Below are 18,161 nucleotides of genomic sequence, written 5' to 3'. Positions count from 1 at the left end.
CCACACACAATATGGGAATTTTCATTTGTTGTTTATGAATAACATAACTCTAAAAGGTGCATGAAATTAATAAAAGTTTAAATAGGTTGTATATTTTTATATAAGTAATCCAAATCCATCCCAAGTGTTTTACCCTTTTTTTTTTTTTTTTTTGCAGCCTAAGCAACCGAATACTGACTGGCGTTATTCTGCATCTCTCAGAGCAGGAATGCAAAGGTAAGCACTTCTAAAGCTGAAAACTGCACTCAAAGTATAACTCATGGTCAACTCTCAAGGTACCAGACAGTATTAAGAAGTCAAATCTCTTTTATCTCGATTTGTGTAGGTCTAACAGTAACATGATTACACATTCATTAGCTGCAAAAGAAAACTGAATGCATTAAACTGACATTTCTTTCAGGTTATTTTATTTTATAAGTAAAGTAAGGGAAAGTCACCGCTTTTCAGCCATTGATACAAATGGAGTGCAAACAATGCCAATGAATGAATGAATGTCATTTAATGTGGTGACTGCAAGGATTCTGAAATGTAGGTCAGCATAATTAAAACTGAAATACCTCTAAGGAACAAGATCACAGTAATATGCAATAAAATGCCAAGGATGAGGCTAAAAAAAATAGTAAGGAGAAAAAAATAAAAACACAGTAGCCACAATAATACCTTATGATCTAATGTTGGTGGGTGCCTTTATAAGACTGTCTCGCGGTTTTAAAAAATCCCCAGATGTTGGTTTGTGTGTTTCTATATAGGTATGAACAAAAATAAAGTTCACTTTAAATAGCTTACAGCAAAGAATGGCTATGTCAATACATATAACCTTTGCATGTGGATATATATTTAAAATTGGCCAGTGCTGCCAGAACAGATTATGCAGCCCTCCTACTGATCCTGAACTGGATTAGGTGGGTTGAAGAATGTACAAATGAATGCATGTACATACATATTGTATGGTTATGCATGAGTAAAATATACAGATGCTGATTTATCATGTAAAATGGGCTTTAAAAAGGGAAATACTTGCTTTATTATGCGTACATGGATTACTAGTATTCATACTATATGCCAAAGATGCACAGGTTGGGCTATTTTAGACCTTTAAATTGGCCCAACTGGAATGTATGTGCATGCCCTATGATGGACAGACCCTACATTTTTGCTTTGTGCTTGGTGTTGCTGTGATTGAATCTGGCTTCCACGGACATTAAATTGGATTATGCAGGTGTGGAGGATGGATGGATGGATATTTGTAGTCCTATCGAGTCCTGACATGTTATTTGGGGAAATGAGGGTAGGTTGGTGTTAGTCTGGCTAAATTACCCCCTAGGGCTTGACCTGCCATATATGCTATGAAATGGCTTTGAAAGACACTCTAGACTACAGAGACTCACCAAATCAGAATTATTAGGAGAAAGGGAAAGGGAATGCTAGACAAACATGCACAAATTCATCCTTTCAAAAATAAAGGTGACCCTAATCATTTGTCAGATTTGTGCAGTTTCCCAGGAGATGATGTATCTATCCCCTCTTTAGTGATACAAGTGCCTACAGAATGTTTCATTACATGTCTACATATTTTTTTTGAGTGCAGCAGTGTTAGACCAGCCATGTTTTCTACAAATGGCAAAGCCCCGTTCAAATTGTGTTTATAGTTTAGTTCTGTTTATATTCGTTATGCAGGTGAAACATTGAGTCAAACATTTATTCTCAAATATTTTGTTTTGCCCATTTTTGTGGAAAAACCACATTTAAAAAATAGGAGGGTATTTACAGTGGCATCTTTTTTAAAATGTTAATATATGCAGATAAAAGATGATGTCATTTTGTACTTTATGCATAGGTATAAACATATTTGTTAACCAAATTTTCCAACTAAAGTTAGAGCGGTGTTTGGCATTACTGTGGTAACAGTGAATGTTTTAATAGTCCATCGAAGGTTATTTATTCTGTACATCTAAACTAAATTGACATCATCTTAAATCTGCAATTTGACTTCACTGGCATTATATGTACTGTATACACACACACACACACACAAATGCATAACGTACAGAAAAAAAGTACTTAAGCTTTTAAGACTCCATAGCAAAACACATTGACTTTTAAAGTATAAAGCTTTTAGTGAGTATAAAATATGATGGAGGAAAGAAATTCAGCCTTAAAATGTTTCAGTAAATCTTCTTGAACTGAACAATATAAAATATTCACAACATTACTAATTGCCTTTTTAGATTTGCTATTTTTAAGTGTGTTACTGTTTGTCAAATCCTGCTTACATTTTTCTTATCTAGCAAAATAAACTAACATTTAATTTTGCATAGTCATATACATCCAGCGGCAACTTTATTAGGTACACCTGGTCATTTACACAAATAGCATGCTCCTCCCAGCAGCGAACTATATATATGGCTGCAACTCACTATAACGTATATAACATGTAGGCAATGCCAAGAAGTTTGGTTGATTTTCAACCAAACATTAGAATGAGCAAGATGTTCAATATACTGACAGACATATGACCGCTTGTGTCAGATGCAATTCTTCCAGCATTTCATTAACAGTGTTACTACAGGGATTTTCACATACTACAGTCCCTAGAGTTTATCCAGACGACTGCCGATGTTTTGTAATTGAGAAACACCAGGGGAGAAATTTCACAATTGTGTGGTTGACAGAAAAAACAAACACTCAAAAAATGCCATTATGCTAAAGTAATGGGTAGGAGGACATCACCAAGATCCAATGCATTATGCATTCAATGTGGATGGGCTACAGCAGCAGAATAAGACAACAGAAAAAGCTTAATGAGAACAGGAAATTTATGCCAATATAGGTGAATAGATCTAACATTAACATAGGTGAGCTAACATTAACAAAATGTCATGCAGAAGGTTTCCCTAAACACTACTATCAGCCACTCAACTTGGTAGCCTATTCCATGTACTATATCTATGATTCTGTATGTTAAGAATAATTTTCAAATATTTGTGTGAAGTTTACACTTAACCCGCTTCCATTGGTGTCCCTATGTTCTTGTTGACTGAATTATTTTAAAGTACTGTAAGGAAGGCAAAAGAAAAGATGTTTATACTCACTTATCATGGCTCTGGACATAGTGGTATGTTGATTAGCACATGTGACAATAATGTCCATATAAACCTAGAATTCATTATTTTGACCGTATCACATTTTCTCTTATCCCCAATCTCCTCAAATGTAAATAAATAAGCAGTAGGCATTGTTAACCACAGGTAAATGCTATATATGAAGTCACAAGGATTACTTGATTGGGAAAGATATAATTTAGCCAATATCTATATGGTATGTCTTATTCCCTGTCCTGGAAGACTACAGTTAACTGCAGGATTTTGGTTCAGACAAGCCAATTGTAAAATATTACAGTAGATAATGCCTGTACAGTAAATGGACTGTTTAGTGATTCTTCTTTTTGTAACAAATACCTGCACAGATATGTCTTGTTGCAGGTATCCCTACTCTATTTTTAGCATCTTCAGTTTAAGTCAGATCACTTACTTGTTTAAGTCTTGCGTAAAGAAGACAATTACTGATGTGTAGACACGGGTGTTAATGGTAAAATATTAAATTAGAGGCTGTCACTCACAAGGCCATCTGCTCATTGCAAAGTGATATGCACCTGAGAAAATGTTTACCAAAATGCTGTAGTCAAATTCAGTATTATGAATATAAAAATTGTATATATTATTATTTTATGAGGGACCATTCAAGAAAAACAAGGTTGGATCGTGAATATGTAAATTGGCTCAGATACTGTACATACTTCAGTTCAGCTACATTGGTTTGAATATGTAAATCAGGGACATCTTAACAGCATTATAGACCCCCAGGCCAATCAGTGCACTGGGGCCCCTACTTACACAACCACTCAGGAAGTCACAACATACATAGATTAGCATTGGGCCCCTATGCTCATGGGACCCCCGGGCAACTGCCCAGCATGCCCATGCGTTAAGATGGCCCTGATATAAATTGGTTTGAATACATTTGTTCAGATATATACATCGGAGCAGATACATAGATTGGTTGAGATATACAGTACATTGGTTGAGAGATATATAGATACAGATATCTATATATGTTTAAATATATACACATTGGTTGAGATGCATCAGTTTGGATATATAGCTCATTTCAGATATATACATTGATTTGAAAAGAATGGTTTGGATTTACAAGCAGGCACAGTGAGGAAACCTAAGCTTAGCATTTCAGTTTTGCTTCATCATTGTTTTAAAGTTCATAAAGTATGGTCGGATTGGCTGTAACAAAAGCCTGTGACCACCTCTTTATCAATACTGTTAATATTTTTCCCTTCTCAATGTGAACCTTTTGTTTTCTTCTTTTAGCTCAGTGCATATGGAAGAATCCGCAGTCTTGCAAGGACCATCAGGAGTACACATTCAGAACTGGCCAACAGTATCCAGCGCCACACCTGGTAAGGGTTTATTGCCTCCCCACCAGTTAATATTGCATGTTATTTTGAAATGGTTTTAAAAAAGAAAAAAACAAAACATGATGCATGACGGTACTGGTAAGTGATGCAGTCAGTTTGCATTGCTAACTCAGTCATAATACTCAGCCTACTAACTGCCTGATGACGCACTCTGCATGATGTTTGCATATATTGTATCTCTTGCCTGCAACAGGGGTGTATAGATTGTTACATTGTGTTCAGTTGGATGATGGGCAGCATGATGTCCAGAGGTTCATGTTCTCTCTCTCTCTCTCTCTCTCTCTCTGTCTCTGTCCTGGGTGCAAATCTTAGCCCAAATTCTTTATGTACAGTAATACATTGTCTCTTTTTCAAGATAGGTTTTCTGTAGGGAGATCAATATCTTCCCACATTCTACAAACCTGCAGGTTAGGTTTTATTGGCAGCTCTTACTCTTGTGTGAACAGCATGCCCTTCATTAGAATAGCACCCCACTCAGGGTTACTTCCTACCTTGAACCCAGCACATTCAACACAGGCTGTGACTTCCCACGACTTTAAATTGGAATAACCTGGTTCACAAGATAAACAGACTGAATGATAATTTGCAGGCAGGCTCTCCCATGATCACTTTGTTATGCTAAGTAAATGAAAGTCAATAAAAGTAATTCAATGCAGTACCCATTTAAATTATTTGTTTTATGTGTGTATTTGTGGGCAGATTATAATTTATTACTTCAATTGATGTTATTTTAGAACTAATGTAGGCTTAACCCAGTAATTCCACTACGTAGTATGAAAATGTGAAGAATATTCCATAGCCCAACCCAGTACTACCAGGATGCCATGTGAACCAGAGTCCCCAGATAACAATAGTTATACAGTATAACCATTTTTACAATAGATACAAACATTTTTGGAAAACATCAAAATAAAAAACTCTACACTTTTTTCCTAATACTAAATACACTTTATTTAGTGTTATTTTATTTTGGAATGGGCTTTTTGTCATAGTAAAAATAGACTATAGAATAGGCATACATAAATGTAGAGCAAATTAACACATTGAAGTGCCAAACTACTACTCTCGTTATTATTGGTCTCCTAATCCATTTTACGTGAAACTGGAATTCTGCCAGTTTTACAGAGTTCCTGCCAGCCCTGTTCGATCTCTGCCTTACATTGGTTACAAGTGAACGTAGTTTCTGGAATGTGGAGCTTTACAATACAGATATACATTATCAGTGTTTAAATGACTACACAGTTAATTTCACAATATACGCTATAGCTGCAGTATTATTATAACAAAACTATTTAACAAAATATCAGTGCTTTCCTTCAAATATCTATACATTATGCAAATCATTAAATTGGGAGAGTGGTGGCTCTGAGGCTAAGGATCTCTGCTAGTATCTGGAATGTTGCCAGTTCAAATCTCATTACTTCCAGAAGGGATCCTATTCCATTGAGCCCTTGAGCAAGGCCCTTAACCTGAAAATTGCTCTAAGGGTGCTGTATAAGGGCTGACCCTGTGCTATGACCTCCAAAGGGCATGCAAAAAGACAATTTCCCCTGTGGAATTAATACAGTGTACCAAAAGTAATAAAAGTCACTAATAAATTTAATGTCATCATTTGTGTCTAGCATACTTTGTTCAAATAGAAATAGACCATAGAACTAACATTTCCAGAAATGTTTTTGGACTTTCCATTATCTTGATTGATCTGTGTTATTCCAAACTTAAATCCCACCATAAACAGTAGAATCCATACATTTCAAAAATACAAACTTCCTGTTACCATATAGGACCTAAGAGGAATAGTAAGGTCTCCTAGTGGCAACATAATTCCATTTCCAGCTTAAGGGAGAATCCTTCTGTTGTACAATGTGATGTTAAACCTAGACCAATGTATTTTTAAACTACAAACTTGGGCATATTTTGTGACTCTTAGCAAAGCATCAGAAGCTGTGCAGAGAGTTACTTCCAGGTATATCTGGGATGAATGCCAAGTCCTAATCTGACAGGTTAATGAAGTTATGATGAGATAAGGCTATGTGGGGACCAATCTAGGTCTTCAAAATTATTAGAAGTCCAAGATAAATCTAAAACAGTTAAAATATTGATTTAAGTATTTGCAGAATTAATTGGAAGTGCAGATAGATAGATAGATAGATAGATAGATAGATAGATAGATAGATAGATAGATAGATAGATAGATAGATAGATAGATAGATAGATAGATAGATAGATAGATAGATAGATAGATAGATAGATAGATAGATAGATAGATAGATAGATAGATAGATAGATAGATAGATAGATAGATAGATAGATAGATAGATAGATAGATAGATAGATAGATATGAAAGGCACTATATAATTAATAGATAGATAGATAGATAGATAGATAGATAGATAGATAGATAGATAGATAGATAGATAGATAGATAGATAGATAGATAGATAGATAGATAGATAGATAGATACTTTAAGAAGGAAACCAGCAATTAATTCTTCACACAAACGGTTGTGACAATCTGAAACAAACTACCAAATCATCTGGCTGAAGCAGAAACTCAAACTACCTTTAAAAATTATGAGGATAAGATATTGAGAAGATCGCTTGGTAACCAAAGCCTAGCAAACTGAATGTTCCTCTCATTTTTCAAATACCCAATTATTCTTATAACAATTTGCCAGTGGTGAAAATGTAAAAATGTACGTAATCAAATGTATGTATAATGGATAAAGGCATTAATAAAATTTACGCTCAAAGTACAGCCCTGTCATCTGACCTTTTGTACTTGCCCTACCAGATGGATAGGTAGTCACATAGGATAAACTCACATTAAAATTATTACTGCTTCAGAAAATGTAAATCAGTCCATATGTTCAATGCAGTCACTAAAATGGCAAGTAGACTATAGCTTTGAGTTTTTAATCTTTTTTGTATAATTTCAAAAAAGTATTTCTTATTCTAATTATGGATTAGAAGACAATCAAAAGACATTACTGCCAGGAGAAAATGCAGAATTAATACAATTGTTAACCAAACACAGAAGTGGGAAAAGATAAAAATGAATTTCTGAGATTTCACAAATGCAAACATCTTGTGAATATGAAACAAACGTCAGGTGGAATGTTATGTATGGAAGAGATTCTTTTATTTTTCTCTCTTAACACAATCACTACTCCTTGTTGAGTGAATATATTTAAACAGACAAATCCTGAGATGCAGTGCAAATACGGTTTCCAAGGTAACCATTCACAGCCTGATCGTGTCTACGTACTGACCTATATATGAATGTACAAACTGGTAGAGAGCTTGTAATATTCTTCTGTATACAGTGTGTATTATTTTAGTATCTTGTTAAAATCAGAATACATTTGAGGATTGTTTTTTACTTTATTAAATAAATATTCCTTGTACAATCAGGGTTGCTATGTGTCAACAATAGCACAGTCATTGTTCGTGTAGCACTGCAATAATTGTCAATTTTTCAGATGGATTTATATCTCAAATGTTATGACAGATTATTCTGGTCTTTCAATAAAGACCAAAAAACACAGGCACACAGCCATGAACTGACCTCAGCATTTAGTGGTGTGTATGTATTAACAGGCAGCATCCCAAACGTAATCAAAAGAATCTCTTCTGACTAACACTGTCTGGCATGGCTTCTAAAAGGTTTACAGGCAGCTGAAGCCCAAAGCTCCAATGAAGCCTTTAACAGATTTCTGACACAGGTTGTCAGGGCAGCTGCACGCAAGTCTAGGTGCTGCACAAGCTATTGTTATTGCACTTCACAGTACCAATATCATTATTACTGAAAAAAATAGATGGTTTTGGTTAATACTGCTGCTTCATGGATTCGGTATCCTGGGTTTGAAACCCAAGCCTATGCCTTGCTTTCCTCTACCATCCTCAGAGAAATGATTGTTTGTGTAACCAGCAATCTTCAATTGGTTTTGTGTCAGTGTAAATGTATATCTGTGTTGGAGTGGGATTTTCAATGGACTGTGCTTTATCCAAAGCTAGTTCCTAAATATACAGTATGCTAATGGGGCTAGCTCCAGCCATCTGAAGATCCTCATTTGGACTAGGTGAGTTTGAGAATGTTATGCTAATAATATATTTTATCATAAAAGTGTTTTCATTAATTAATTCATTCATTATGTAGTTCATTAAATCCATCAGTTACTTAATTACCCGTTGAATAAGTTGCCTTCTCACTTCCCCATAGTCCTAGGTTTAAAAAAAATGTCTTTGTATTTAATCAATCAATGATCAGAGATAAGCAGAGGACATACAAATTCTGATGTTCCCAACATATGCTGAAGATGTGAATTTTGTGACTCTATATTGACCTAGTGTGTGCCCTGCAATTGCCTGATCCCAATACAAGGTTTACTCCTGGCTGCTGACTCAATTCCCTGTACCTCACTTTGTGACCCTGACCAAAAATCACTTCACCTGCCCTTGTGTCTTAACAGTTTAAAAGAAAAAAAAAAATCTGTTAATAATGTATCCAAAATTTAAAAGATGCTTATATATTTAACAACAACAGTAGACACCCTTTAAATACACCATACTCTGAACTGCAGTAAGCAGTTTCAGTAAATAAATGAATGGTTAATTCCTTTATTAATCAATCATTACTAATTAGGTAGGGGCTTATTTTGAAAGAAACAGTTAGTGCAGCCATTTCACTGCATTTAACTGCTTTCATGTTTTAATGTTCAAAGTCTGACTCTAGCACTATTCATAATACATTTGTAATTTCTCCACATACGATCATTCCTGCTTCCATTTTCCTTATATATCTCAGTGATGTGTACCTCACAGGTGGCGCAGTGGTAGTGCTGCTGCTTTGCAGTAAGGAGACTGTGGAAGATTGTGGGTTCGCTTCCCGGTTCCTCTCTGTGTGGATAGCGCTTTGAATACTGAGAAAAGCGCTATATAAATGTAATGAATTATTATTATTATTACCTTAGGTTAATACACGCCTCATTCAAAGTGAGTGTAGGTATGAGTACATTTTTTTTCCTTTTTAACACTAACATATCCAGAGATGGAAGAAACAGTTACAAAATGGATGGCTTAATAGTCATGTATTTTAACACTGGCAAGGTCGGAGCCTATCCAAGCAACACTGGGCCCCAGTCCAAATCTTAGATGGACAATCAATTTGAATGTTTTTGCACTTTTTAACAAGCTCTGAGCAATCTAGTGTAAAAAAAAATTATTGAAGACAAAAACAGTAACATCCATCTATTGTCTTAGTCAAGCAGACTTATAAGGCGCCAACAAAAATAGATTCAGTGCACTGGTCAGTTGAAAAAACATAATACAATAAATTCCCACATTCTGGTCAAGTCATAATTACTAGTTAATTTGACGGTGTTTTTAAGAGGTGTGGATCCACATGAACAGGAGGAGAACAAATAAAAATACCACACAGGCAGCAACCCAGATACAACTACCATTCACAGTTCTATTTGCTCCACGATTATACCTTGTTATTATTCATCCATCCATTTACTAAGGCCAATTTAAGCAGGGTCAGGTTCATAATGTACTGTATAGTCCACCAGACGTATATGAAGCATCATTTGACAAAAGTAAAATACTTTTATATGTGTTGTGCTCCATAAACTTTATTTGTGCAACTATGATCAAGTCATAGAATAAAAAGTTTTAAAGATATGTTTAAAAGCACCATTAGAAGCCCCTTTTTTATTATGTTTAGGATTTTCCCGAAAGGTTAACAATAGTAGGACCTGTATTGTTATCACTCTTTAATTTAATATTGTCTTTATCAGTATGCTGCTGCTGGAGTATGTGAATTTCCCCTTGGGATTAATAAAGTATCTATCTATCTATAGCAATCCAGAGTCTTCTCCCAGCATATTGAATAACTTATAGATCTTTATATAATATGGGGTTTCAGTATTCAAATGCTTAAGCATTGTGGGCAATAACGACAACAATAAAAATCAACTTCCAGCCTAACTGCGAGATAATGTAGACCATATAAAACCAAATTTTGATGTTCACTGTTAGTTAAAGCCGGCTTGATATAATCACAGTATTTTCTTAATTAACTGAACTAAAAACACCAGAAATAAATCTGTTTTAAGTACTGAATCTTATTTGATAAATATACTAGCACAAACTCATTTGTTTGCATCTAAACTATTCAATTCAAGCACTGAATTAGCCAATACCACAGTGTTACTGAGCATGTTAAAGTGAGAGATCATTGAGCCATCATACCGGCTGCCATAAACTCGAGCGGCAGCTTGGAACGACACGTCATGAGAAGATGGATCCTTAGGGACTTGAACACTCATGCTCAATTGTACTGATTGATATCTCAGTGTAAAAGCAAATGCCGGCACTTGTATGCCTCTCTCTAATCTGGACATGTATGATGATTCTTTTTTTTTTTTTTTTTTACAAAACTGACATCTTTTAACATTTGTATTTAATTTATTTATCTGATACACTAATGTAAAATGATGCATATCACAATTGTTTACACATGTGTTCAGTTGGAGCACCAACACAATCTTGCTTAGGGTTATAAAGTGACTCAGTACCAGTTTTGTTTGCCTTATGTCGCAAGTACAAGTCAATCCTTAATCATACTTGCCCACACACTAGATTAAAATAAAATGAATATAAAGGGAAGAGAGGGCAGCACAAATAAACTTCAGTCTTTTTATGTTTAAATTATTAATGTATTGTGGCATTTTTTCCCTTGATGCGGAGCTTGCTTTTGTTAGGGATTTAATTAATAAATCACTTTTCCCTCGGGCGGCATGGTGACACAGTGGTAGCACTGCTGCCTCGCAGTTAGGAGACCTGGGTTCACTTTCTGGGTCTTCCATGTGTGGAGTTTGCATGTTCTCCCCGTGTCTGCGTAGGTTTCCTCCCACAGTCCAAAGACATGCAGGTTAGTTGTATTGGCGATCCTAAATTGTCTCTAGTGTGTGTGCCCTGCGGTGGGCTGGCGCCCTGCCCGGGGTTTGTTCCTGCCTTGCGCTCTGTGCCGGCTGGGATTGGCTCCAGCAGACCTCCGTGACCCTGCATTAGGATAAAGCGGGTTGGAGAATGACTGACTGATGATTGACTTTTCCCCTCAGTAAATTGTATCTTATAAAGCAGGTTAAGCAGGAAAAAAAAAAAAAAAAAAAAAAAAAAAAAATCCGCCTATAAACCTACCCTATTGAAATATTCAATAAACCAGTCATTTTCATTCAGGGTTCAATTTATTAGGATCATTTGCCCATTCATTTAGATAACCTGGTCCTTCAAACCACCAATCATGTCACTTCAGATCAATTATATTATATAGCATTCAGACATAGTGATGAGGTTTACTTATTGTTTAAACAAATGCATAATCTAAGCCACTTGGACCATGATATGATTGTTGGTTTTAGACACGATGGTTCCACCACATCAAAAACAGCTGTCATCCTGGGATCTTCATGTCCTACAGTCTTAAGTTTTCAAAGAAATGAGTGAGCAGCAATTCAGTGGGCAAATGCCTTGTTAATTGCTAGACTCATTCACATTAACAGAAAGGAAACAAATATTCAAATAGGCCTTTACAGCAGTAGAGTGTAAAAGGATACATCTTAATGTATAATGTATAGGTCTCTAAAGAGCATAAGCTACCACAACAGAAGACTATCCCAGATTTCACTCGTCTCTGTGAAAATTGGAAAGAAAGTAGCAGTAAGAACATTACCTTCAAAACTTGTGGGCTGTAACTTGGAAATAGGTTTCCTGGTCTGAAAAATTTCAATTTCTACTACAACATGCAGATAGTAGTTTAAAAATTTGTTTTAAATCTCATGAATTTCGGTTCTGCCTTTTGTCAAAGGCACAGGGTTGTTATTGCTTGTATAATGGTATTAGGGAAGTTTTCATGGTACATTCACATTAGCCCTCTAAATACCAGGCTAGAATTTGAAGATAACAGCATACTAAAGAACTGTTGAGCGTATTCATCCCTTTATGGCCTCCATTTACACTTTTTCAAATTTCAAGCAGTTCCCAGGAATAAGGCAGCAACTACAGTTTATTGCAATGGCTTGGATAGTCTCTGAGCCTCATTTCAGTAGAGCATCATTTAGATGAGATAGAATGAATGATTTGAAGAATGAATCTGTGGCTGAGAAAGCTGCAAGAACTGTGTGATGTACTGGAGTATAATTGAGTATAGTTCAATCACCACCACAAAAATCAAGCAATAGTTTAAAAAAAAAAAAAAAAAAAATTCTGCCAATATGATCATCTACATTTGCTGTTCTTACTTTATACGGTTTACTACAGTTTTCTGTGTAGTACAGTTCTCAGCTGCTTTTACAATATATTGTAATTCAGCAAACTAACACTTAACAAATCATAAATAAACATGCAATAAAACAAAAGCAGAAAATACAGTATTTATATGGACATAAGTCTAGTTGTTGTAAAGATTGCTTTGGAATTATGCAAAAGTCTGAAAAACCTTCATGCAATGTGCTTTTGCATGAATCACACTGTCAGAACTGTCAGAAAGTATTGGCTGCAATACCAGAGATTAGCCTCTCATCCTTTTTAAGACAATATTCCCAGCAGCCTTTGCTAAACCTCTTAATTTTACTAATGATGTTAATGCTAGAGCTTTACACATTAATGAGAAGTCATTCTTTGTTCTTTCTGTTGTCCTCACGGTACGGTCCGCAAGTCAAAAACCATCATGCCAATACTTAACAAATCAGCTCTCAATTCTCTAAATGACAATCGCACAATTGCAGTCAATTCAGTAATAGCTAAATCTTTTGAAAGACTGGTACTGATCCATATTACACTGTATTGCCAAAATACCACCAGGAATCTATTAAAGGCAATTTGCCAACAAGAAAAATAGATCCGCAAATGATGCAATATCTCTAGCCATCCACAAAGCTTTGGTATACACGGAACAATCTGCAGCTAAATCAATAATTTTCCTTTTAACAGACCAAAGCGTGTAAGGTTGGGTACATACAGTACAGTATCTCCACTAGGGTACTCAACCCTGGGGTCCAAACAGGGTTGTTTGCCCAGCCCCGTACTTTTTCCACTATTTATTCATAGTAGCTTACCCATTCACAGCACAAGCATGATTGTCAAATTTGCAGATGACACCAAAAAAATAGGAATAATGTTGGATAACACCAAGACCAACTAAAGGAAAATGCTATAAAATTGGACAAATGGTCTACAGAAAACAATTTCTCATTAAATGCTTAAAAAAAAACAAAAAAAAAAAAAACAAAAAGAAATAATTTCAGGAAAATCAATAGGACAGAGTTAGCATCCCTAAGTGTAATTGGGAAGATTAATCCACTTCAAATTTCTCTGGGTCCACTTTACAGAGGACATCTCCTGGTCCCTAAACAGCACACACCTTGACAAGAAGGCCCCACAATACCTTTTCTTCCTAAGGAGACTGAAAAGGGTTAATCCACCGCAGCACCTTATGATCAATTTTTATAGTAACTCTATAGAGAGCATCCTGACTTACTGCGGTACAGTACGGTATGCTGGCTGCACTGCAGATGATTAGAAAATATCTGCAAAGGGTGGTAAAGGCGGCAGGACGCATTATTGGTGCCAGACTCCAAGATCTGCAGGAGATTTATATCAGTCCATGCTACAGGACAGCCCTGGATATTAGAGATTTGTTCCAGCAAGAACACTGCATGTTTGACCTGTTGGCCACTGACAAACGCTACAGGGGTCATACATGCACAAACTGCCAGACTTAAAAACAGCTTCTTTCCTGTAGAAGCTAAAATGCCATCCTGCAACCTGCACAACACTCTCCTCACTTTAGCACTGCTGGATGAAAATGTGAAATAAACCTCTGCCACCACCCCTCTCCCCCTTTTTTCACTTTACTTTCACATTTTTCTATATAACCTGTACATTCACATATGTATAAACAAGTGCAATAACTTCCTTGACTTCAATCCTGATAATCTATTTTCTTTTTCTATTTATATTCCTGTCTATTTACTGTACTTAGTGAATAATTATTGTATTATATATTATATAGTAGTGTATTATACCAGTTATTGTGCATTGTTGAACATATGTTTTCTCTTATTTCTTTATATATTTGAATGTACATGTACTCATGGCTTTATGTTTACAAGGTGTCATTGGTTGGAAAGTTGTCAAAAAATATTGCAGCTTTGTGAGCAGTAACAATAAAGAATATCTTATGTTATCATGTATTTGAATGTGTCATCACTACAGATTTTCCAGGTTAAAGTAATGGGCAAGAGGAGAGGGAGTGGAGAACCACTACCCCAAGGAAATGCAATAGATTAATTATATTGTTCTTCCTAACACTACAATTAGAAATTCATCATCACATTACTATAGCCATAAACAAAACACAGATAATGGTAGTGTCTTGGTAAAGATCAGTAAACACAATGCCGGCACAATAACATTATGAAAATGACAATAGTAATGGTTATCAAAATTATGTAAAAGAAGAGAAATACATCCAGAATTAAAGTGAAAAATCCCCAAATCATTACATGTCTCAACCACTCATGGATTGGCGGCCTGACCAGAATTAGTTCCAGCCTTGAACTTGAATCAGCTGGGATAGGCTTCGGCCTCTTAAACCCTGCATTTCAATAAGTGAGTTTGAAATATGTGACAACAAATGAAATTAAATTGTGTTATGCTGTCAACATATTAAGTGTGCGCAGGCCCAATTTTGAATGAAGTACTTTTCTCATATATGCTGCTTCTTTGTCAAGAAGGAAATGGTTAAATCCCTATGTTTTAAGAGCAGGTTTTTAATAGCAGCACATAGGCAAGGGGGTGTATATGACCTCTTGCACAGCTGGTGAGTCTCTAATGTAATTGCTAGTGTCACTGCACAATGAAGTCTGAGTCAGACCATCCATGTCAAGCCTCGTTGACAAAAAGCACATCTGCAGGTTGTGAATTCACTATCTTTGCAGACAGAGCCGTGCTAAACCAAGAACAAAAAAAAAAAAAAAACATTGTGAGACAGGTTACTAAATGAATAGTCGATGTACTGCCTTTCTTGGAATTAATAAAAACCTCAGCCGCCTGATATGCAAAGCTTCTTTAAAGATGGTATTGATTTTACAAAAAAAAAATAAAATAAAAAATATCAATATGAATAAAACCACTCATTGCATACATCCATATAAAATCAGAGTGAATGTGTGTATATGCATACATGATTTACAGTATATATAAATACACACAGATACAGTACATACAAGATATGTTTTATATATACAGTAAATACATGCACAAATTTGAGACTTTTGGTAGATGACCGCTGCATTCAAGAGCTGATTTATGCAGTTAAGCGTGAACCCACCTGCTTTCCCTGAACCTGCTGTGCAAGTGCAGAAGGTCACATTTGTTTGAGTGCTTCTTTTAAGGGTTGCCATTTCATCAGCTTGCCTCATGTGGCTCATCTACTGGGGTTAACAGTGGCTGCGTTGTCTCTCCATTTGCCCCATGGGTAATCCCTTCCTCTTCAATTCTCTCTACCATTTTATAAGCCCCTTTACAGGAGCTCCTTTTTTTAGGAGGTAATACACTTGAACTTGCATTAGATAAATCCTAATTGCCTTGTTAATCTGCATTGTCACTCTAATATGGAGCACAGACTATTAAGTGGTGTGCCTATAAACAGGGACATAAGCATAGATTGCTTTTGGGAACATACTTAAAACTTTTTTTTTTTTTCTCGTTTAAGTGTTATTAAAATGTGTACATGGGGGGGGAAAAAAAAAAAAGTCCTTACCTGCAAAATTTCTTTGTTTCTTGAAATCACTGGATATGCTTCTTTAATGTTCATTTTTATGGAGTGTTAGTGCAGCAGTGGCAGATTACCAACTGTAAATCACAAGGCTTGTGCTTCAATACCCAGCTCTGTCTCCCACTGCAGCTGCAAACAAGGCACTTCAGTTGCCAAAGCTCACACTGTAGAAATAAACAAAACATGTGTCCTGTTGAAGGTCGTGTACTTCATCTGAACATTTGGCAATTCTTTTGTCCATTATATACACTACAGTTCCAGAGCTATTCCGCAGGCAACCAGGAAAAAAAGTCAGTACACATTGGTTTGCTTTTACACTAGTAAACATTACAGGTGTCTTGTTGGGTTTAACTTGCCTCAGTAAGGCATATTGTCACTTCTGATATCTGCTTAGGCCGAGATCTTTTTCTTCATGGTTTACTCATTAGTTCTGTTTAATTCGAGTGTGTTTATATATATATAAAAAAAAAAAAAAAAAAATCTGATGGAATTAAAAAGTGAGTTAAATTTCTGGATATACATAGCTGTACAATATTAATAGACAGTATAAGTCTTTAATTCTAAACCATTTAGTTGTAATAGCAACACCCTGACCTGCTTATGCTTTATGTACTGAAAATAACAGACCAAATCACAGTTACAGGAAAATAAGAAGTAAGCCCCAGGTTTAAAATGTTGCCAAATGTAAAGTACAACCTATTACAATCCATGTATCTCCCTAAGCTACAGTATATCTAAAATATTGTGATGAGATCAAAATTTTTAGTTCAGATTTTCATTTTTCCTCAAACATGTTTGAGCACTTTTGAAGAGAGAGCATGCACGTCTGGACATAACACATAATCCAATCAAAATTTTGCAGTTTCTAGCATTGCACAATGGTATAAATGTGCCGATTTTGCATTTTTACATACATATAACTGGTGAAGATAATGCTTTATGTAGAGAATCTCATGTGGTAGACACATGATTATTTGTTCAGTAGACAAAGTACCTGACATTGCCCAGGTATATATGTATAATAGGTTAAAGTAATAAAGCAACTGTGGTTTTTTTATATTAGTGACCCTTTTCTCATTACTGGCTGAAAGGCAAATGTTCCATCCATCACTTACAAAACCTCTCAATTTGTCTTCTCTCTTCTCCATATTGTGGCAAGGTAACTTCTTACTGGGTTGGAACCATGAGCACTACTACTTTGCATCACTGTGTTTTCACATACATGTGTTTATTTGCACATGGATGGCTTATTGAATAATTGAATCACTGTTACATCATGTAAAAGCTGGACAAAACTACCAGTTTGTGTTTCCTTTATTGAACTCCTACATTTTATAAAACTTGAAACTCCATAAATTGTTTGTTGAGTTAACTGTCATGTACATGCAAAAGTTTATGAACATCCACTCCGCTGTTTTCAAGTAACATGGTTTTTGTAGTGTTGGCCCTCCCATTATGACTCCCAGTTAAATTTCTTCCAACTCTATAAAGCATTAGGGCTGCACGATAACAGAAAAAATGATTATCACGATTATTTTGCTCAAACTTTTTATCACGATTAATAATGACGATTATTCCTTTGGTAAATGAAGTCTGTGACCAAAGCAGTGTAGCCTCGGCCAGTTATTCACAGATGGTGCCCTAATCATATTAGCTGCGTTGTCCGTTGTGATGCACACAAGTCTTTCTTCCACCAAGCCCCAAGCGGACATCGCTTCTTTGAGGCCCACTGCAATAAACTCCGCTGTATGGTCTTGTGGGAAAAACGAAGTTTGCAAAAGCTTGCTTTTCATCTCAAACTCGCTGTCAATAAAATGAACTGTCAA

At 35.7% G+C, this 18,161-nt stretch overlaps 1 protein-coding gene and 1 long non-coding RNA gene across 48 annotated transcripts in view; one reads left to right on the top strand and one right to left on the bottom strand.

Annotated features, from left to right (window-relative positions):
• LOC114660360 (uncharacterized) overlaps positions 1-18,161 on the bottom strand; it is an 80,618-nt gene that overhangs the window by 32,139 nt on the left and 30,318 nt on the right. Inside the window, exon 2 of the long non-coding RNA XR_007936297.1 lies at positions 16,321-16,499. This is a non-coding gene — a long non-coding RNA (uncharacterized LOC114660360). The remainder of the gene's footprint in view (positions 1-16,320; positions 16,500-18,161) is intronic.
• Positions 1-18,161, top strand: part of LOC114660357 (protocadherin alpha-C2-like) — a 480,950-nt gene that overhangs the window by 455,850 nt on the left and 6,939 nt on the right. For all 47 annotated transcript variants that reach the window (XM_051934061.1, XM_051934046.1, XM_051934066.1 and 44 more), the window contains 2 exons: positions 158-216; positions 4,383-4,471. In XM_051934061.1, the coding sequence (XP_051790021.1) occupies positions 158-216; positions 4,383-4,471 (148 nt within the window). The remainder of the gene's footprint in view (positions 1-157; positions 217-4,382; positions 4,472-18,161) is intronic.

This window comes from Erpetoichthys calabaricus, chromosome 11 (genome assembly GCF_900747795.2).
Source record: "Erpetoichthys calabaricus chromosome 11, fErpCal1.3, whole genome shotgun sequence".
Taxonomy (NCBI): domain Eukaryota; kingdom Metazoa; phylum Chordata; class Cladistia; order Polypteriformes; family Polypteridae; genus Erpetoichthys; species Erpetoichthys calabaricus.
This window is presented reverse-complemented; position numbering and strand designations above follow the sequence as displayed.